A 22,502-nucleotide genomic window follows, 5' to 3' on the forward strand; every position below is an offset into this window, starting at 1 on the left:
TGAGAACTTGTAGTCTGCTAGCCTGGTGCTTAAGAAAGAGGCTCCTGCGGATGAGCGTGGCCCAAGTGGCCCTGAACTGAACCTAACAGTCAGATAGGATATCTTAGTCACTGTTACATTGCCGTGAAGAGAGACCATGATGAAACTCTCATAAAAGAAAGCATTTAATTGGGGGCTGGCTTACAGTTTCAGAGGCTTAGGCCATTATCATCGCAGCAGGAGCATAGCTGCAGGCCAGCAGGTGTGGTGCTGGAGAGGTAGCTGGGAGCCATCTCCTCATCCGCAGGCAGAGGCAGAGAGAGAGACTGGATCTGGTATGGGTTTGAAACCTCAAAGCCACCTTTCAGTGACACACACACTTTGTCCACCAAGATACATTTCCTAATCCTTCTAATCCTTTTCAAACAGTTGCCACTTGGATGACTGAGTTTTCAAATATATGAGCCAGTGGAAACCATTCATATTTAAAGCACCATATAGGGATTTATAGAGTAACATACCAACAGACTAGATTAAGCCAGGAATGTGTTCTTGAAGTCTTTTTTTATGTTGGGAATGATAGTGAGAATTGTGTAATTTTGCTTTCCTCAAAAAAGAGAGATATGGGCTCAGAGGTTAAGGGCACTGGCTGCTCTTCCAGAGGCCCTGAGTTCAATTCCCAGCTACCACATGATGGCTCACAACCATCTATAATGAGATCTGGGCCCTCTTCTGGCATGCAGGTGTTAAATAAATAAATCTAAATAAATAAATTTAAAAAAAAAACACTAGAAATGAAGCTGGGTAGTGGTGGCACACAACTTTAATCCTAGCACTTGGAAGGCAGAGGCAGGCGGGTTTCTGTGAGTTCAAGCCAGCCTGGTCTACATAGTGATTCCAGGTCTCCCAAGGCTACACAGAGAAACCCTGTCTCAAAAAAAACAAACCAAAACAAAAAAGCCACCACCGACAAAACCCACAGAAACGTTATGGGAATATGTTTTCATTTTAATCCCAGGTGTGGGGTTATGGGCCTGATTCACAGCAGGTGACTATGATTTGGTTTGCCTCGTGCTCTAGGAGGGGCTTGGTTTTACCAGGTACAGGTAATTTCCGTGGGTGTGTGATGATTGGGATTCTGGGCACTGTTTAGAGGATATATAAATGCTAGAGCCCTGCTGCTTGCTGCTGTTTGGTGGTTGGATGCTGTTGGTTGCCGTTTGTCATCCAACAGCACAAAGAATAAACAACAAGAAGAAATCAGATGTCCTGACAGGGAACATCAGACTTGCCCCAGCCGCCCCTAGTCAGCAGGAAGTAGCCTAACTATAAAGACCCCTCCCCTCTGCCCTTTTTTCTTTCCTATCTAGTGTTAGGGTGTTAAAAGGGAAGACATTAAGGGGTGGAGAAGGGTGGAAGAGAGGAAGAAGAACCCCCAAAGTGGTAAAACTCTTACCACTTACAAGAATAGTTATAAAAAGGATTGATGGCTATACAGTTAAAAGAATTTATTGCTCTACCAGAGAACGAAAGTCCAGCTCCCAGAACCCACACTGGGCTCCAAGGAATCTGAAGCTCATTTCTGGCCTTTGTGGTCATCTGCACACAGATTTTGAAAAATAAATTAATAAAGCCAAGTATGGTGACAGACTTGTTTTTTTAAAAGATTTATTTATTTATTATGTATACAGTGCTCTGCCTGCATGTGTGCCTGCACACCAAAAGAGAGCTCCCAACTTATAGATGGTTGTGAGCCATGTGGTTGCTGGGAATTGAACTCAGGACCTCGGAAGAGCAACCAATGCTCTTAACCTCTGAGCCATCTTCCAGCACCAGTGACAAACCTATTAACCCAGGAGGCTCTTAAATTACAGGCCAAATCAGGCATGGTGGCTCAAGCCTATAATCTCAGCACTCAGGAAGCCAGAGACAGGTGGATCTCTGAGTTCGAGGCCAGCCTGGTCTACATAGTAAGTCCAGGACAGCCAAGCCTACATAGAGAAACCCTGTCTCGAAAAACAAAAAAACAAAAAAAAAGTTACAGCCCAGCCTGGATTACGTATATATACCCCCCAAAAAGTGTGGGGGGAGGGGCATGAGGGCAATCTTACCTTTCTTTGTTAAGGCATATAACAAGAAAAACTTGCAGTTGAAGTTACTAATGTATAATAATTTACATATTGTTGTTGACATGCTTATATTGTAGTATTTTCTGAAGAAATCAAATTTTCTTTGCTAGTTTTAGCTTACTCTTTTTGAAACAGGATTAGAATAATACATTGTGGGGCCAGTAAGATGGCGCAGTGTGTGAATGCTGAGCTCCCTGTCCTGGAGCCCACATGAAGGTGGACAGAGAAAGCATGACCCCACAGAGCTATTCTTTGGCCGTGGCAAATGCAGGTGTCCTCCTGAACTTGCACATCCTAGCCAGGGAATCTTCTGAGCTACGTTCCAGCTCATTTTTCCTTAACTTGCCAAATTTATTTGATTCTCAATGTTATTAACATGTTTGTTTATTTTACAAATTTATCTATCAGTCTCTCCAAATAATTTCTTAGAGGGTGTGTGTGTGCGTGCGCGTGTGTGTGTGTGTATGTGTGTGTGTATGTGTGTATGTGCATGTGTGTGTGTGTGTGCGTGCGTGTGTAGGCATGCTTACCTGGGCACATGTTTCAGGATCACCAGTTGATGAGTGTATTCTTCTATTACTCTCCGCCTACTTTTGTATGGTCTCTCACTAAAGCTGGAGCGTACAGCAGGTCCCCAGGATACGCCTGCCTCCGCCTCCAGCACTCAGCTACAGATGGGCGGCTAGCTTCCTCATGGGTGCTGGGAGCTTCACTCACTGAGCCATCTCCCAAGTCCTCTTCTTTTTTGCTTTTTGAAGCATGGCCTCGCTCTGTAGCCTAGGGTTAACTCAAATGCATAGCAATATTTCTGCCTCAACCTTCCATATGCCAGATTGTAAGAATTCTTACCACTTCCAACTCAAAATACTTTCTATAATATATTATTGATTTGTAGTCACATACATTTGCTTCTATTATTTTTTATATTCAGAAGTTTGGGGATTTTTTAAAAATAATATTTAACCATATAAAATAGCTTCCAAAGAAAAAGCCATAAAATAAATTAAGTGCATTGAAAGTAAGTGACACATGTCTTTAATCCTAGCACTCAGGTGGCAGAGGCAGGTGAATCTCTGAGTCAAAGGACAGCCTGGTCTACAAAACCACTTCCAGTTCACACAGGCAACACAGTGAGACACTGTCTCAAAAACCCTAAAAATTAGCTGGGGAGGTAGCACAGTGTTTGGTTCTTCCAGAGAACCCATGTTTAATTCCCAGCACCTACATGTTGACTCACAGTGTGAGGATCTGACTCCCTCTCTTGGTGTCCATAGGCTACAACTGGTGTACATGTTATGCATAGATACACATGCAGCCAAAACACATACACAAAATAATACATTTATTTATTTATTTATTTATTTATCTATCTATCTATCTATCTACCTAGTCAGGGTCTTTATGTAGTTCTGACTGTCCTGGAGCTTGCTGTGTAGATCAGAATGTCCTCAAACTCAGATTTTCCAGCCTTTCTCCTGAGTGCCGAGATTAAAAGTGTGCGCCACCACACCAAACATTAAAACAATTTTTTAAAGAAAGCAAATAAAATGCCAGGCAGTGGTGGCTGATTTTGAGACCCACCTGATCTATAGAGTGGGTTTCAGGACAGCACAGAGAAGCCCTATTTGGAGTAAATCCCAACCCCCCAACGAAACCAAATAAATAAATCTAAAATAAATTGGATACATATACAAAATGACAGTATTCGCCACCACATTTTAATATGTTAAAGTTTTGTCACCTTTTTTGGTGTTTTATTATATACATGTATTCTTTTTCATTCACTCAGTCTCTTATATGTAATCATTTGAATTGTTTCAATGTTTTGCTATTAAAATTGATGATGCGGGGCTCAGCTGGTAAAGGCATTGGTGCCAAGCATGTCAACCTGAGTTCAAACATTAGTGAGCATATGGTAAAAGGAGAGAACCAATTCCTTCAAGTTGTCCTAACCTCCACAAACATATACACAACAAATAAATAAAAAAGTAAAAACATCTCAATTCATGTGTTAGAAGTAAGATGATAATAGAGAACATTAATTTACTATGTTAAAAATCATGAAGATGTATCTAAAATAAATACATAGGTTTATATGATTGACGGTCAACAAAGAAGATATCTTAAACCAGAAGTAGTGACAAATGCCTGTAATCCCATGGGAGACTGACACAGCCAGAGCACTGAGCATTTGAGCCCAGTCTGGCTATATAGTTAAGGCCTGGTCACAAAAAATGAAAAAGAAACAGACAATACTGATAGCATTTGATACAGTAGTAGATGAACCAACAAAAAAATGGCATTTGTATCTTTTTTTGTTTTTGTTTTTGTTTTACATTCATTTGGTGTGTGTGTCTGGGTGTGTGTGTCTGTGCTGTTACCTGTGTGTGAGGGTGGGGCTCTGAGGAGGACTTGTGGAGTTGATTTTCTTGTCCTTTGTGAGTTCTCAGGTTGCCAAGCTTGGTGTCAGTGCATTTACCTGATGACCCATCTTGCCAGTTAGTTTGGTTATTTGGTGTTGGTGTTAATTTGATTTTTAAGAGACATTCTCACTTTGTAACACATTCTGGGCCCAGAGTCACAGCAATACTTGCGCCTCAGCCTGCCAAGTATTGAGGTTACACACATGTACCATTATGCTCTTCTTAACACTACTTTCCTTTTTCTTTTTTTATGTTATATGAGGTTTATTAAATTAGCATGGGGGGAGAAGAAAAAGGGAAGAGGTACCCAGAGAGAGAGAGACAGAGATAGGAAGAGTAAGAAGAGAGAGGAAGAGGCGTAGAGAGACAACACTAGTTTTCTTTAAAGTATTTTACCGAGTCAAATGGCTCAGTGTTGAAAGTGCTTGCTGCTCTTCCAGAGTACGTTAGTTTGTTTCCTAGCACCCAGTTTGTTGTAGGTGGCATACAACAGCTTCTAACCCTTGCTCCAGGGAATCTTCTGGCCTCTATGAGTACTTGCATACGAGGGACACACACACATAAACACACACACACACACACACACACACTAAATGCTACAAAAATAGTTTGCTGCATATATATGTATATATGCACACACATATATGGTATGTAGTCAATTAATTTATTATATTATAATGTGAAATTAAAGTGTTACAAGGTTTGCTTTCTCTGAAACCTTTTTCTTGTTCAAATTTTAGGATTCTTCAAAATTGTACAAGAAAGCAGGTGATGCTACAGCCATCGAATGCCAATCTGAAGAAAGCATCCGTCTTCATTCACAGGGAGAAAACAGTCCTTTGTCTAAGAAGCTTTCTCCAGTACATTCACAAATGGCAGACTACATTAATGCAACTCCATCTCTTGTTGACAGTCGGGATCCTGATATAAAGGACAGAACATTACTTAATGGAGGAGCTAGTGTAACAGAAAAGTTGGCACAGCTCATTGCTACCTGTCCTCCTTCCAAGTCTTCCAAGACAAAACCGAAAAAGTTAGGAACTGGCACTACAGTAGGATTGGTTAGCAAGGACTTGATCAGGAAACCAGGTGTTGGCTCTATAGCTGGAATAATTCATAAGGACTTAATTAAAAAGCCAGCTCTTAGCACAGCAGTTGGGTTAGTAACTAAAGATCCAGGGAAAAAGCCTATGTTCAGTGCAGCAGTAGGACTGATCAATAAGGACTCTGTGAAAAAATTGGGAACTGGCACTACAGCGGTATTCATTAATAAAGACTTAGGCAAAAAGCCAGCGACTATCACTACAGTAGGACTGCTGAGCAAAGATTCAGGAAAGAAGCTAGGAATTGGTATTGTTCCAGGGTTAGTGAATAAAGATTCTGGCAAGAAATTGGGACTTGGCACTGTAGTTGGACTGGTTAATAAAGAGTTGGGAAAGAAGTTGAGTTCTACAGTTGGCCTGGTGGCCAAGGATGTTACGAAGAAGATCGTAGCAGGTTCAGCAATTGGATTGGTTAATAAGGATGTTGGAAAGAAATTAGTGAGTTGTCCTGTGGCAGGACAACTGGGCAGTAAAGATGCCTTAAACCTGAAATCTGAGGCACTGCTCCCCGCTCAGGAACAGCTTAAGGCGTCTTGTAGTGCGAACGTCAATAATCATGAAAGTCAGGAACTTTCTGAGTCCCTGAAGGACAGCGCTACCAGCAAAGCTTTTGAGAAGACTGTTATACGGCACAGTAAGGAAAGCATGTTGGAAAAGTTTTCAGTCCGAAAAGAAATAACTAATTTGGAAAAAGAAATGTTTCATGAAGGAACATGCATTCAGCAAGACAGCTTCTCGTGTAGTGAAAGGGGAGCCTTTGAGGCCTCCAAGCGTGAAAAGCAGCCTCCTGTCTACTGCACCTCTCCAGACTTCCACACGGGCGGTGCCTCTGATGTGTCCTCAGCTAAGTCTCCCTTCAGTGCAGTAGGAGAAAGCAACCTTCCTTCCCCATCGCCGACTGTGTCTATTAATCCTTTAACCAGAAGTCCCCCTGAAACTTCTTCACAGTTGGCTCCAAACCCATTACTTTTAAATTCTACAGCAGAACAAATAGAAGAAATTGCTGAGTCTATGGGAAAGAACCAGTTTAATGCTGAAAGTACCCATTTGAATGTGGGTCATAGGTCATTAAGTCATAGCTTAAGTATTGAGTGTAAAGGAATTGATAAAGAACTAAGTGACTCAAAAAATACACATCTAGATATTCCTAGAATAAGTTCTTCCTTGGGAAAAAAACCAAGTTTGGTTTCTGACTCTGGTATTCATACAATTACTCCTTCAGTTGTTAATTTTACTAGTTTATTTAGTAATAAGCCTTTTTTAAAACTTGGTGCAGTAACTGCACCAGACAAACACTGCCAAGTTGCTGAAAGCCTAAGCACTAGTTTCCAGTCCAAACCATTAAAAAAAAGAAAAGGACGAAAACCTCGGTGGACTAAAGTGGTAGCCAGAAGCACATGCCGTTCTCCAAAAGGACTAGAATTAGACAGATCTGAGCTCTTTAAAAATGTTTCATGTAGCTCACTATCAAATAGTTCTGAGCCAACGAAGTTTATGAAAAATATTGGAGCATCGTCTTTTGTCGATCATGACTTCCTTAAACGCCGATTGCCAAAGTTGAGTAAGTCTTCAGCTCCATCTCTTGCTCTCTTAACTGACGGTGAGAAACCATCTCATAAATCTTTTATTGCTCACAAACTGTCCTCCAGTATGTGTGTCACTAGTGATCTTTTGTCGGATATTTATAAGCCCAAAAGAGGAAGACCTAAATCCAAGGAAATGCCTCAACTAGAAGGTCCACCTAAAAGGACTTTAAAAATACCTGCCTCTAAAGTTTTTTCTTTACAGTCTAAAGAAGAACAAGAACCCCCAATTTTACAACCAGAAATTGAAATTCCTTCCTTCAAACAAAGTTTATCTGTCTCTCCTTTTCCAAAAAAGAGAGGCAGGCCTAAGAGGCAGATGAGGTCTCCAGTGAAGATGAAGCCACCTGTACTATCAGTGGCTCCATTTGTTGCCACTGAAAGTCCAAGTAAGCTAGAGTCAGAAAGCGAAAACCACAGAAGCAGCAGTGATTTCTTTGAGAGTGAGGATCAGCTCCAGGATACAGATGACTTAGATGACAGTCACAGGCAAAGTGTCTGTAGTATGAGTGACCTTGAGATGGAACCAGATAAAAAAATTAGCAAGCGAAACAATGGACAATTAATGAAAACAATTATCCGAAAAATAAATAAAATGAAGACGTTAAAGAGGAAAAAACTATTGAATCAGATTCTCTCAAGTTCTGTAGAATCAAGTAATAAAGGGAAAGTACAATCCAAACTTCATAATACAGTGTCAAGTCTTGCTGCGACATTTGGCTCTAAATTGGGCCAACAAATAAATGTCAGCAAGAAAGGAACCATTTATATAGGGAAGAGAAGGGGTCGAAAACCAAAAACTGTCTTAAATGGCCTCCTGTCCGGTAGCCCTGCCAGCCTTGCTGTGCTTGAACAAACAGCTCAGCAGGCAGCTGGGTCCGCGTTAGGGCAGATCCTTCCCCCTTTACTGCCTTCACCTGCTAGTAGCTCTGAGATCCTTCCATCACCTATTTGCTCTCAGTCTTCTGGGACCAGCGGAGGTCAGAGCCCTGTTAGTAGTGACGCAGGCTTTGTTGAACCTAGTTCAGTGCCATATTTGCACGTGCACTCCAGACAGGGCAGTATGATTCAGACTCTTGCAATGAAGAAGGCTTCCAAGGGGAGGAGGCGACTCTCTCCTCCTACTTTGCTGCCAAATTCTCCTTCTCATTTGAGTGAACTCACATCCTTGAAAGAAGCGACTCCTTCCCCAGTTAGTGAGTCTCACAGTGATGAAACCATTCCCAGTGACAGTGGCATTGGGACAGATAACAACAGCACATCAGACAGGGCAGAGAAGTTTTGTGGACAGAAAAAGAGGAGACATTCTTTTGAACACATCTCTCTTATTCCCCCTGAAACCTCTACGGTCCTAAACAGTCTCAAAGAAAAACACAAACACAAATGTAAGCGCAGGAGTCATGATTACCTCAGCTATGACAAGATGAAAAGACAGAAACGAAAACGAAAAAAGAAATATCCCCAGCTCCGGAATAGGCAGGACCCAGGCTTCATCGCAGAGCTGGAGGAGCTGATAAGTCGTCTAAGTGAGATTCGGATCACTCATCGAAGTCACCATTTTATCCCCCGAGACCTCCTGCCAACCATTTTCCGAATCAACTTTAATAGTTTCTATACACATCCTTCTTTCCCCTTAGACCCTTTGCACTACATCCGGAAGCCTGACTTAAAAAAGAAAAGAGGGAGGCCCCCTAAGATGAGGGAGGCGATGGCGGAAATGCCGTTCATGCACAGCCTTAGTTTCCCTTTATCCAGCACTGGGTTTTACCCTTCTTATGGCATGCCTTACTCTCCCTCACCCCTGACGGCTGCTCCAATAGGACTAGGTTATTATGGAAGATACCCGCCCACTCTGTATCCACCACCTCCCTCTCCTTCATTCACCACCCCACTGCCACCTCCGTCCTATGTGCATGCTGGTCATTTATTGCTCAATCCCACCAAATACCATAAGAAAAAGCATAAGCTCCTTAGACAGGAGGCTTTTCTTACAACCAGCAGGACTCCTCTCCTTTCCATGAGCACCTACCCCAGCGTGCCTCCTGAGATGGCTTATGGTTGGATGGTGGAGCACAAACACAGACACCGTCACAAACACAGAGAACACCGTTCTGAACAGCCCCAGGTTTCCATGGACACGGGCTCTTCCAGATCAGTCTTGGAATCTTTGAAACGCTACCGATTTGGAAAGGATGCTGTGGGAGAGCGATACAAGCATAAGGAAAAGCACAGGTGTCACATGTCCTGCCCTCATCTCTCTCCTTCAAAGAGTTTAATAAACAGAGAAGAACAGTGGGTTTCTCGGGAGCCTTCAGAATCAAGTTCTTTAGCCTTGGGATTGCAAACACCTTTACAAATTGACTGCTCGGAAAGCTCTGCAACTTTGTCTCTTGGAGGATTTACTCCCAATTCTGAGCCGGCCAGCAGTGATGAACACATGAACCTTTTTACAAGTGCAATAGGCAGCTGCAGAGTTTCGAACCCTAACTCCAGTTGCCGGAAGAAATTAACTGACAGCCCGGGACTCTTTCCTGTACAAGATACTGCACTAAATCGGCCTCACAGAAAGGAGCCGCTGCCTTCCAGCGAAAGGGCAATACAGACATTGGCAGGTAAGCGGGTTGTTTTCTTGTCTATTATTTGTGTTACAGTAATAAATTATTCTCCCACTGGTTTCTGGATTCATGTATTGGCCTTTTAAATAAGTTTATGCTTTTTAATTTTGTTTTTATAAGTATTTTGAAACCTCCAAATTTTTATTTTCCTTAGGTTTCAGAAATAAGGTAAGGAGTATCTTTGTATTAAGTATTTATTTATTTATTTATTTTTGAGAAGCATCATTTAAAAAAAAAACAAACTTTGGAAACCAGGAATAGTGTTTCAACTTTCTTGCACAAAAGTTTGTGCTTGGTTCCTTGGTTTGTGAGAAATGGTACATACACTTGTTAGCAGACATAGTGCTTAATGCTTGCCAACTCCCACGTCTCAATAAAGATGTAGCCATTGAGCACTTCCAGGCCTAGGATTTGACAGAATACTCGAGATAGACTATATGTTCCAGTGCACCTAAAAGCATCTTCATACGCTAGGCGTGGTGGTGCACGCCTTTAATCTCAGTACTTGGGAGGCAGAGGCAGGCGGATCACTGAACTAGAGCTCAGCCAAGACTACACAGAGAAACCCTGTCTTGAAAAACCAAAAAAGTATCTTCATATAAAAGGACACAAAACATACCTAAATAATTTATTTGTTGCTCCTAGAAAAATGTTTTTTTGAGAATTGAGACAGTAGAAATAAAACTGCAATTCTTCCTCATTTAAATAAAGGATAGCCCTAACTTAGCAATTACCAGACTCATTAAAAAGCTTGTAAATTAACTATAAAGTCTGATGCTGTGTCTGAGTTTCTAGAGATAACTCAGGCAGGAGCATTAGAACTGAGTTACACTAGTGCTCACCACAGTAAGCAAAGAGTTGTTTTTAATACTTTTAAAAGGGTAAAAGTTTGAATATTAGAAAAAATCCTTAGAGACAAGTAGATTTTGTTTTTGTTTTCTAATTTTCTTTATTCGTGATCTTTGAAAAATCAAAATCTTCCTGGAAAAGATAGATTTCCTTCTTTAAAATGCAGAATAAAGGGGAGGCTGGAGAGAGGTGGTTCAGAGCTTAAGACCACTTACTACTCTTGAGAGGGCTCAGGTTTGATTACAGCCATTACAGAGCAACTTAGTCTGTAACTCCAGTTCCGGAGATTTGGCGCCCTCTTCTCTTCTCTGTAGGTCCAGGCTTGCAAATGGTGCACAGATCTTAATGCAGGCAGAATACTTGTTCAAAAAAGTAAAATGGGTCTTTCTGTGCAGCCCTGAACTCATAGAGACCCCACTTTCTTCTGTCTCCCAAGTTCTGAGAGCAAAGGCATGCACCACCACATCCTAGCTAAAATATTTGTTTGTTTTTATTTTCCAGAGAAGGTCTCACTATGTAGCTCTGGCTGTCCTGTAATTCGCTATGTATACTGGCTCACCATGAACTCACAGAGAACCCACCCTTCCCCTGCCTCATGCTGGGAGTAAAGGTGTGCACCATGTTTTGCTTCTTTTCTTCTTATTCGTCTTTTTTTTTTTTTTTTTAGCCCCCAGGAAGGTTTTTTTGTTTCTTTGTTTTTAATATCTTGTTCTATTACTTTATTATACATTTATACCACTCCTGGTCAATATTCTGTTTTAATATGGAGGGAAAAACTCTTGACTAGTTTTATTTGACAGATTTTTTTTTTAACACAGATTTAACCACTGCCAGTTTTTGAATATCAAGTATGTGCCAGGTGCTATACTTTGGGTGCCTTGTTTGTAATAGGAAATGGGGTAATGTTACTGTTAAATGTATTGGTGTGGCCTAATAATATTTATTATCGGGCCTATAATTATTATTACAGCAGTATTTTTTTAACCCACTAGCAATCAATCAAGACACAGACACTTATTATATTTTAAAATAGCCTTAGTTAACCTGGGGCAGGACAGATATCAATACCCCAAACTACTTCCCAGAGTGGGGCAGGTGTGAGATACCAGCCCCAATCCCAGCCATCTGCTTTTAATAACTTCTATCAAGCTACCTCCCATCCGTAATCCCAAATACTTGCTAATGTTCTTCATCTGGGCCAAATCCCCATGCATGCCGGCCATGTGCTTCTCCTCCATCTAACCCATGGCGCCTTCCTCTCCTCTCTTCGCCTCCAGTCTCTCTTCTTCCCAAGCCCAGGAACCTTAGCCACCCCTATCCCATTTGTACTTCCTAGGTGTGAAGGCCTTTTATTAATTAGCATCAAAATACATCAGACCGACAGGGTACACATTTCAATTTTCTGTGGAAGAGAGGAATAATAACAAAAACTGTATTAAGTTTTCTTGTTGTGAAGCGGGCATGCTGGTGCACGTCTCTAAACCCAGACTTGGGAAACAGACATAGGAAGATGACTTACTGCAAGTTGAAGGCGAGTTTGGTCTCTGTAGCAGATTCCAGTCCAAGTGAGGCTTTGGGGTATGAACCTATCTCCAAAACACCAGAAAGAAAAGAAAAAGTTTCTTTTGGGTGTGATAAAATGTGTAAAAGAGGAAATGTAGGACTCTCTGAAATGAGGGCCTAGTTCAGAGAATGACATCCCGACGGCAAGACCTGAAACGCAGCAGGACACTGAGCACGGGAACAGTCAGCGGGAGAAGCAGAATCCTGTGTATTTGTTTATTCATTAATTTCTTCATTCATGTATTGAGTTGAGAAGCATCAGCACTGCTCTAGCTATTTACCTGTAGTAGTAAGCAAAGGTCTGTGTCTTACTGCTCTTTAGGGTTGTGACGTCAGATGGTAGAGGGCTAACATGTGATGACATGATTGAGACAAGTGCTGTGTAGCTATATTACAGAGCAATTAGAGCATAAGAAGCAGGAGAGGGTTATCTAGCTGCACAGGTAACACAGCCTAAAGATTTTTTTTTTTAATGTGCCATGAGAAAACTAGGGTGAAACATATTTTGAACATCCTGAACTGGAAAGCAGCTCAAATAAAACTTTAAAAAAAAAAAACGTGATAGAAGAAACGCAGTAGTTCAAGAAGATAGACTTTTGAGAGACGTGGAGGTTGGGGGTGCAGATAAAAAGAAGGAGCAACAGCAGCCAAAGCAGATACTAAGGCTCCGGGAAGCTGTGGCTTCAGCGGTAGAGTGCTTGCCCAGCATGGATAAAGCTTTAGGCTCTTTTGCCTCCAAAGTGAAGTATTTAAAGCAGAAGGATAGTCGGTCCTTGCGGTCAAAGGACAGCAGTGTGAACATGGTGGGTTAGCACAGGAAGTCCGACCCATCCGTTGCAAGCTCTTGCAGCTGAATGTCATATGGTAGAGAAGACGACTTACTATTCAGGAAGAGAAAAAAAGAGAGAGAGAAGGAAGCATTTTTTAAAAAAATTTATTTATTTATTGTATATGAGTGCTTTATCTGCAGAAGAGGGCATCAGATCACATCACAGATGGTTGTGAGCCACCATGTGGTTGCTGGGAATTGAACTCAGGACCTCTGGAAGAGCAGGTGGCGCTCTTAACCACTGAGCCATCTCTCCAGCCCCCGAAGGAAGCATTTTTTAGAGTGGTTTCCAGATGCCTCTTTGGGGCATTTAGTTTGATGATAATGAGATCAAGTGAAGCCAGGCATTACACAGAGGAGAGTATTAGAGGGAGAAAGCAAATGTAGGGAGCTGGAGAGGTGGCTCAGTGCTTGACACACTGGTAGCTTTTGCAGAGGACCAAGATTTAATTTCCAGCACCTACATGGTAGCATGGAATTGTTTGTTCCAGAAGATCTGATAATGTTGTTTCTGGTTTCTTTGCACACCATGCATGTATGTGGCACACATAGATAGATGTGGGCAAATGCTCATACACATAAAATTAAAACATTATATGTATATATATAATTTTTGCATTATATTATATATATATATATATAATTTTTGTGTACATTGGTGTTTTGCCTTTTTGTATGCTTGAATGAGAGAGTCAGATCCCCTGGGACAGGAGTGGCTGTGAGCTGTCATGTGGGTGTGAGCTGTCATGTGGGTGCTGGCAACTGAACCCAGGTCCTCTGGAAGAGCAGCCTATGCTCTTTACTGCTGAACCGTCTCTCCAGCCCCAAATAATTGTTCTTTAAAAACTAAGAAAAAGCTGAGCATTGGTGGCACATGTCTTTAATCCCAGCACTTGGAAGATAGGCGGGTAGATTTCTGTAAGTTTGAGATTAGCCTGGTTGGTCTACAGAATGAGTTTCTTTTCTGTAGAAAAGAAAAAGAAGATGAAAACAGCTTTAGCATTCTTGCTCTTACGAGACATACAGATTTATATCTTAAAAGAGAAGTTAAGCCAGATGTGGTGGGATATGTACAGTGGGACCAAGAGCAGGGATACAGCACTGTTCTGCCTCCTGCAGCGGCCTGAGTAGTTATTTTTATAAAAAACCTTTCAGGGCCTTGTTTTGCTCATTGTGTTTTAAAGGCAGGGTTGTACTGCACTCCCCTCTTGTGAATGGCATAGTATACGTGGGTGGCTACAGAGGTGCCTTGGACGGGAGTCCACTTCAATGTGTAAGTCACAAGGATTTCACAAGGCAGTTAAGACATGTCTTTTCTTATAAATGGGGTTTCTTGTGAGCTTTCTAGGAAATTACAGACTTATAACTGAGGAAGGAAGGCTAAATATGCTTAGTCCTTATGCATGACTCATTACTATTTTGACACTTATATAAAAGAAATATGGTCTCCATTTCAAATACTGTTAATTGTGCTGGAATTCTTGACTCTTGACTAACGAAATTTCAACCAGATTCTGAAATGAACGGCTTCTTTCCCTTTCTGCCCCCTTAACTGTCTGTCTGCTCTGTGTGTGTGTGTGTGTGTGTGTGTGTGTGTGTGTGTGAGAGAGAGAGAGAGAGAGAGAGAGAGAGAGAGAGAGAGAGAGAGAGAGAGAGAGACAGACAGACAGACAGACAGACAGACACAGAGACAGAGATGGGAGTTGCTCCTAAATATTAAAATTGTACATTAGGCATGTTAAAATGACGTAGAGACTGACCAGATGTCTCAGTAGTTAAGAGCACTTGTTATTGCAAAGGACCTAAGTCCGATCCTTAGTTCTCAGTACTAGGAAGGCAGAGGCAGGAGAATTTGAGGTCATGCCTGGCTACATAGTGAACAGCAAGACTGCATAACAAGTCCTTGTGTCAAAGACCACTTGGGGGTTTGTCAGAACTTTAGGGGGAGGGACTAGAGAGATAGGTCAATCAGTAATGGATCTCCAACACCCATGTAAAAGCCAAGTGCAGTTGCATGTCACTGTAACCACAGTTAAGGATGGGAGGAGACCTAGGCCAACCCCTTTCATTCATTGGCCAGCCAGTCTAATCTAGCCAATCTTGAGCTCCATGCTCAAGACATAAAGTAGAAAGGGCTGGCAAAATAGCACAGCCATAAGGCATTTGCTCCCAAGTCTAGTGACCTGAGTTCAGTTCCTGGACCCCACATGGTGAAAGGAGAGAAGTAAAGTTGTCCCGTGAGCTCCACATGCATGAGTTGTGGCATGCTTGCCCACTCAAGTAAATTCATCTTGTGTGAGGAAGAGAAAGGGGTAATGTGTGTGGAGGTCAGAAGGCAGCTTGTAAGAGTAAGTTCTGCTCCTCTCCCGGGTGGGTTCTAGCCACAGACGTGGCAGTAGGCACCATTGCGTGCTAGGCCATCTCACCAGCCTTCTAGGTTTCTCAAGTTTGCTGTCAAGACTGCCGAATATTAGCCATATGTGGGGTGTGCAAAGGCCTGTAATCCAAGCTCCCAGGGAGCGGACATGGACGGACCGACAGCTTAAGGTCAGCATGGGCTTTAGAGTAGCACTGCCTTGACTGAGAAACAGTGTGAAGGAGATCATCGTAGCCTGGGAAGATAGATTGGAGAAGGAATGAAAGTATACAACTGGCTTTAGCAATTACATTGTCTCAGCCTAAGAGCAGTTTGTTTATTAGCAAATGTTGAGTTTCTGGAGGCTGAAGTGAAAAAATGTAGATAAGAAAAGTTTTATACCAGTTAGGATAGTAGCACACACTTTATCCCAGCACTCTGGAATCAGAGACAGTCAGGTCTCCCTAAGTTTGAGGCTACACTGGTCTACAAAGCAAGCTCTATGTCAGCCAGGGTTACATAGACCCTGTCCCAAAAAAATTAGTTTATGCCTATGCATCATGCTTTCACACTAGTTTATGGCAATTTTGCCTAGTTTGTTTACTGGGGTGTTTTTGTGTGTGTGTGCGCATGTGAATTTTTCTCAATTTGTGGTTTTTTGTTTTTGTTTTTGTGATGGTCTTTATTCTTGAAGTATAAAAGTTTTAAAAACAATGTTATTTTAAATCAATCTCCAATGTGTATAATTATTTTCCTTGTATTACTTATAGCTCATTTTGTTGAAATGTCCCATCCCAGACTTTAATGCACACATACAGTGTTGGAAAAAAAAATACTCACCATCGAAGTGAGTTTTTTAGTTTGGTTGGTTGGTTGTTCTGGTTTTAAAATGGCCTCATGTTGTCGTCCATGGTTAACCTCAGATCTGGCTGTGTAGTCACGATTGACTTAAACATCTGCCTCAGTCTCATGAGGTGGCGTGGCTGGGCCTCCATGCCTGCAGTGCCGTTGTTTGCTGTATGCTAGGCGAGCACTCCACCAATTAAGAAGCACCCTTACCCATACTAAATCAAAGTGCTGTGGCTTTTTTAAAAGATATTTTTTAAAATCTATGTTTGTACATCTGTGTGAGTATGTGCATATGAGTGTCTGAGGCTGGCGGCATCAAATCTTCTGGAATCAGAGTTAGCAAGTGATCGTGAGCCATCTGCCCTGAGAGCTGGGCAGTGAAAGGAGGGTCTCCGAAAGAGCAGTGAGTGCTCCTAACCACTTAGCTGTTCTCCACCCCCAAATTTAGTTTTGTTTTAATATTTTATTTTTTATCTTATGTGTACTGGTATTTTGCCTGCATGTATGTCTGCATCATTTGCATTTGGTGCCATGCTGGCCTCGAACTCACAGAGCTCTGCCTGCCTTTGCTTCTGGGTGCTGGGATTGAAGGCATGCACCACAATGGCTAGCAGGTTGGTTTGTTTGTTGGGCTTACAACTTAGGGTCTTCCTGCCTCAGCCTCTGAATTCGGGGATTGTGGGAGTGTGCCACCAAAACTGTAGGCATATGCTGTTAAGCTGAGCTTCCCTGCAGTATGTAGCTCATAACTAGCTGTGCGTGGCAGAGCAAAGAGTGCACAATGCGGCAGCACTGAGTGGTTAACTGCAAGTAAACATTACATATTTCAGGCATTCCACTATTTTGACCCTCATGAGTAAGTATTCACTCTGAAAGCACATTTGCTTTGTTTGTTTGTTTGTTTGTTTGTTTTGGAGGGTCTGGGGTTTGTTTTTAGACCATGCTGGCCTCAAACTCAACAGTGACTTGCCTGACTCTGCCTCCCTAAGTGCTGGCATTACAGGCATGTGCCACCTCGAATGGCTTTTCTTTTCTTTCCTTCCTTCCTTCTTTCTTTCTTTCTTTCTCTCTTTTTCTTTTTAAGGCATATTGAGGTTTTTTGTTTTGTTTTGTTTTGTTTTTTTTACCTGAAGGGGATAAGCATCAATTGGTGAAATATCATAGTTTTGACACTTTATCTAGAGTTTTTTCAACGATGCACCCATAAGTAAAGTATAAACATATAGAAGTTGAAATTGAAAATAAATGCTGATTCTGGGAAGTTTCCAGTAGAACTCAATTTCAGTGTGATCTAATCTGGGCATTGTGGGGAATTCCCTAATTAGAAAAAAACACTTTGTTTGTGTGGGGTTTGTGTGTTCGTTGTAGCTTTAAAATGACCAGCACAAACTGATTTACCTGATGCGGTAAATGAAATGTATTGCTTTTTTGTACATCTTATTTTTCGTAGTCAGAAACACTTTTGTACAATCCAGCCTTTATCTCATTTTTTAACTTGTTGATAAGAAAATTTTAGCGCTGTTATGTTCAAGAGATTCAGGAATGAATTCAGAACTTAAATTTGGGACCAAAAAATCTTTAACAAAGTCTCCAAATACTGGGGCTGGGTAAATAGTTCAACAGTTAAAATGCTTGAACCCACATAAATTTGAGGTGGACATAGCAGCCTGCCTATAATTCCCACCTTAGCAGGTTCTCCAGAGCAAGCTGGCAAGCAGAACTGTCAGCATCATCAGCTCTGGGTTTGATTAAGAGACCCTGCTTCAGTTACCATGGTGGATGAACAATTGAGGATGATTCCCAGCATCAGCCTCAGTCAGACCTCCACATGTACACATGTGCCTGCACAAACATGTGCACCCACACGTGCATAACACACATACACATTAAAAAAAACTAAAAATTTTTTTGTGCCATGCTTTAATTTTGTTGAAAAGAAGTTGTTATTTAAAAACAAAAAAACTACTTTGACATACTGTTTTGAAATAAGTCTATTTTGTTTGTTTGCTTTTTGTTTTTATTTTTCAAAGACAGGGTTTCTCTATGTAGCCTTGGCTGTCCTGGAACTTGCTTTGTAGACCAGGCTAGCCTCAAACTCAGAGAGATCTGCCTCCTGAGTGCTCATTTAAGTAATACCCTAGTCAGTAGAGTGTTTATTGTTAAATTCCAAGTAAGGTATATGTGGGACCTATAGTGTAGACATTTTGTAAAAAGCCTTTAATATGAATTTAGACTGAAGAAATAAATTCTGTCTGACCAGATTCCTGATTTTATTGTTTTCTTTTTTGTTTATTTTGAGACAAGAGTTTCACTATATAGTTCTGGTTGGCTTAGAATTCACTGTATAGACCAGGCTAGCCTGCCTCTACCTCCTGAGTGCTGAAATTAAAGGCATTTGTCACCATACCCAGTCACTGGGTTCTTTTCTAATTGATATTTCATACAACAAAGATTGATTTTTTTAGTTTGGAATAGTTAAAGCCTCAATGAAAGTAGTTAGGTTGGATCTTTGTTTGCAGTGTGTGTCGTGTGTGTGTGTGTGTGTGTGTGTGTGTGTGTGTGTGTGTGTCTCGGGGTTTGTTTTTTTTTTTTAAATTTATGTGCATTGGTGTGAGGGTATCAGATCTTGGGGTTACAGACAGTTGTGAGCTGCCAGGTGGGTGCTAGGAATTGAACCCAGGACCTTTGGAAGAGCAGACAGTGCTCTTAACCACTGAGCCAACTCTTCAGCCTGTGTGTTGTTTTTAAAGCTGTGGTCTGAGTACTGAGACCCCAGTAATGTTCCTAACCAAAAGTTTTCTGAACTGAAGCATCTCCATCTATAGTCCTTGTTTCCTTGTGAGGCGTTTCATTATGTCTTTGTTCTAAATTGAAGAGAAATTATGGAAACTTCCTGGTCTCTGCTTTTTTGTTCTCTCTCTCTCTCTCTCTCTCCCCCCCCCCTCTCTCTCTCGTGTGTGTGTGTGTGTGTGTGTGTGTGTGTGTGTGTGTGTGTGTATGTATGTGTGTGGTTTTCTTGATCTTAAATCCATATAAACACCATGTTCTATGAGGAATTAAGTCTTTGCTCAACTTTGCTGGCAAATCTTACCTTACCACAATGGAAGCTTAGGCAATGTTTCTCCCAAGCTAGATAACAGCAACAAAATAGTAACTCCTTGTAGAAAATTACTATGAACTAAAAGAACCAAAAAATAAATAGGGGAAGCAGCAAACCAGACAGCAGGTTCCAGTTAATCTGTTGGCACACCTTTATCATTGCTGTGTCTAGATGAGCACCTCATTCCTAGAGATGTAAAGGTGACAAGTCAGTACATTAAACAGAGTCATGTCAGATGCTTTTCTTCCTGTCTTGCAAGTACTTCTCTGCCCTGGGTATACTTGTTTTAGGAGGCCATCTTACTTATATTCACTTTATAGTTAAGGTCAATGATTAATAGCTATAGGTTAGTTTGAGCTCCCTAATTGGGAGCTGCCCTACTTTAATTTTAAATTGAATATTCACTTAAATGTGTCAGGTACCTATGTATTTAACATCTAAAAGATTTTCACAATAATGATCAGTTTGTGGCTCAGTGGTTCACAAGACCCTGTGTTCAATCACTGACGTTCTCTTCCCAAGAAAAAATAGCTATGACCAGTATTAGAGCCCTTTTTGTGTATGGTGGTAACTAGCCTTTTATAAGCCATGTTGGATTTTGTAAGGTCATCTTAGCATTTCAGTATCCTATTTTGGGACTTAACACAGTCCTACAATTTAGAGTACCTTCATAAGCCAGAGTTAGGCAGGGTTGTTTGCCTTGTCCTGATCCTTAATTTGCTAAAGACTAAAGAATCAAATCCACTTTGCTTTTCTCCATAGTCCATATAATTAACATCATACTGCACTCCACACTGCATTTCGTTTTGTCTTATATTTGGAATACAGATATGTTGGGGTCTCTGCTAGGAGAGACTTGTTAGTTCTCTCTAAACATTCTCCCTGATCACTCAGCTGCCCAATAGAACTTAACGAGGCAGTATGTTGGTAGAATTTCATATGACTTATTCACCAACTTTAACTTGCTTTGTACATCTTGAACGGGTTGCTACTTCTTGTTCAAAAGTCACAGCTTTGCTTTCCATTCTTAAATCTGTTTGCTTTCATCCTTGAGCAGTGTTTTTCAGGTATGCTCATCCTCTTAGTGTTCCTATTAGCGCTGTTTTTAAACATAGCTCAAGAATACAACTTTATTCTCTAAATATGCACTATTGTTAAGAACTGCTCTGCTCTGTATGAACACAGGATTCAAACACACTTTTATGAGTGAAAAATGAAAGCCTTCCTGAATTTTTACTCCAAGCTTCTGTTTAAATCCTAAGAATAGCTGCTGCCCTCCATTACTTTCAGAAGATGAAAAATGGCTCAGAAGCTAAGTGAGCTAAGCCATCTCTCTCTAATTGTTTCAGTTTCTCAGGAATTGCTGTACAGTGCTGCCAATAGTGATCTCCAGGGAGCTGACCCCCAGTCCACCTCCCACTGCCTCCTCAGCAGCTCCAGAGGCCACCAAAAGGAGGAGCTCTGAAGAAAGTGCCTGTACCCTCCTTTACCCTGAGGTGGGTGAGGCCAGGCAGGGTGATTCTCAGGATATCCTGATGATCAAAGGTATAGTTGAAGACTTTGTTGAAGATGACCAAGAAATTTGGGAAAAGTTATCAAATAGCCTAGAAAGATGGAGCTCGAGAACAGATGGCACAAATAGCAGCCAAAGCATAGTGTATGATAGCATGCACAGCCTTAAACACGCTCCTGGAGGGCAGACTGGTGCGCTCCTCTCTGTGTCTCCTTCCTCCCGCCTTCCTGTGAAACACAAGCTAGGTGTTAGCTTATGACTGAGAGAAAGACTTGTTAAGAGTGCTCTTAACCCCTCCACTCCCTGCCACTTAACCCACACTGTTCGCCATTCATCGCAGTGGTGGGAGAGCTCAAGGATGGCCCAAGCTCTTGGCCACTGTTGTCTTCTGTCTTGTACGCGTCTCTGGGTAGGAAGAGTGTATGTGTCCTGTATGTGAAGTTCTCTGTATTAGTACTTAGCTCTCTATAGAGCTAAACCATGTGAGATAGTAAAACCTTGAAGAAGTAAAAGTCAAGGCATCAATGGAAACTCTTAGCTGAGCCGCGGGCCATGAGGAGCACTGCTAGTTTTTAAATCCCTTTTGTATCTCTTTGAAATTCAAGACTGAACGATCTTTGTTCTTGAGCAGATCTTACGTCAGTCACCACTGTGGTTTAGAAGCAGTGTGCACTGTTCACAGCATGCGTTTTCCCAGTCTCGACCTCTCACTCTTGAATGGCGAGTCATACATCTTACCTGGTCGGTACCGCCAGTAGCCTACTTCGAGCACAGTTGCAGAGGTGTGACTTAAGAAACTGTTACATGAAACAAAGTTCATAATCTGCTTTTTCTCCTAGAGAAAGGGAAATCACAGAAGCTTAGCTCCATTCATTTCTTCTGTTCCTGTATTGCGCTTCAGAGATGAAATCCTGTCGTCATTAGAGTTAAATCCTAGAAGCAAGTCTGAATACTCTTCCTCTTGAGGTCTTTGGTTTCCTGTCTTCTGTGCTTCCAAATAGATGCTGAAGCTTATTTTATGTACATTTTTGAGAGGTGACTATTTTAGAATGCTTCTAATTCTTTTGGCAAATACAAAGTCAATGTTTATTATGTATTTTCAATAGCTGGCTTTTTATATTGTTATGAAAGGAATATTCATTAGAAACAATATTTTTTTCAGGAAACGACTCTTTCCTGAACATCGTTATTTTCTCCTGAGCAAAAGGTGTACTAAGTTATGCTGTATCTGTTTGGGATTTTGCTAAAATTATAAGACTCTTTGCAGGGAAATTGGATGTTTTTATGAGATTTTATTACCTACAAGCAAAGTAACCTTAAGTGTATACCATTAAAGATGTATTCCACGAATAAGCTAATAACCAGTTCTTCCAGAATTTTCTATGGAAGAAAACAGAATGTGAAAATTACTTTGAGAATTGGATACGGTGATGGACTTGATCCAACCGCCTACTCTTTAATCTGAGTCTAATAAATGAGATTCCTACGTTGGATATGTCTTTCCCATACTAATTATTTCTTAGGTAACTGCATTCTATGTTTTATTAGTTGGTTTATATGGTGAATTTTAATAAAAAAATAAAGAACAGGTTAGACTTTTTATCAGTAAAT

General features: G+C 41.2%; 1 protein-coding gene across 6 annotated transcripts in view; it reads left to right on the top strand.

The window, feature by feature from the left end:
- ASH1L (ASH1 like histone lysine methyltransferase) overlaps positions 1-22,502 on the top strand; it is a 118,052-nt gene that overhangs the window by 25,248 nt on the left and 70,302 nt on the right. For all 6 annotated transcript variants that reach the window (XM_084768939.1, XM_084768941.1, XM_084768942.1 and 3 more), the window contains one exon: positions 5,272-9,829. In XM_084768939.1, the coding sequence (XP_084625065.1) occupies positions 5,272-9,829 (4,558 nt within the window). The remainder of the gene's footprint in view (positions 1-5,271; positions 9,830-22,502) is intronic.

Source organism: Acomys minous, assembly GCF_964271855.1.
Source record: "Acomys minous genome assembly, chromosome: 19".
In the NCBI taxonomy this organism is placed as follows: domain Eukaryota; kingdom Metazoa; phylum Chordata; class Mammalia; order Rodentia; family Muridae; genus Acomys; species Acomys minous.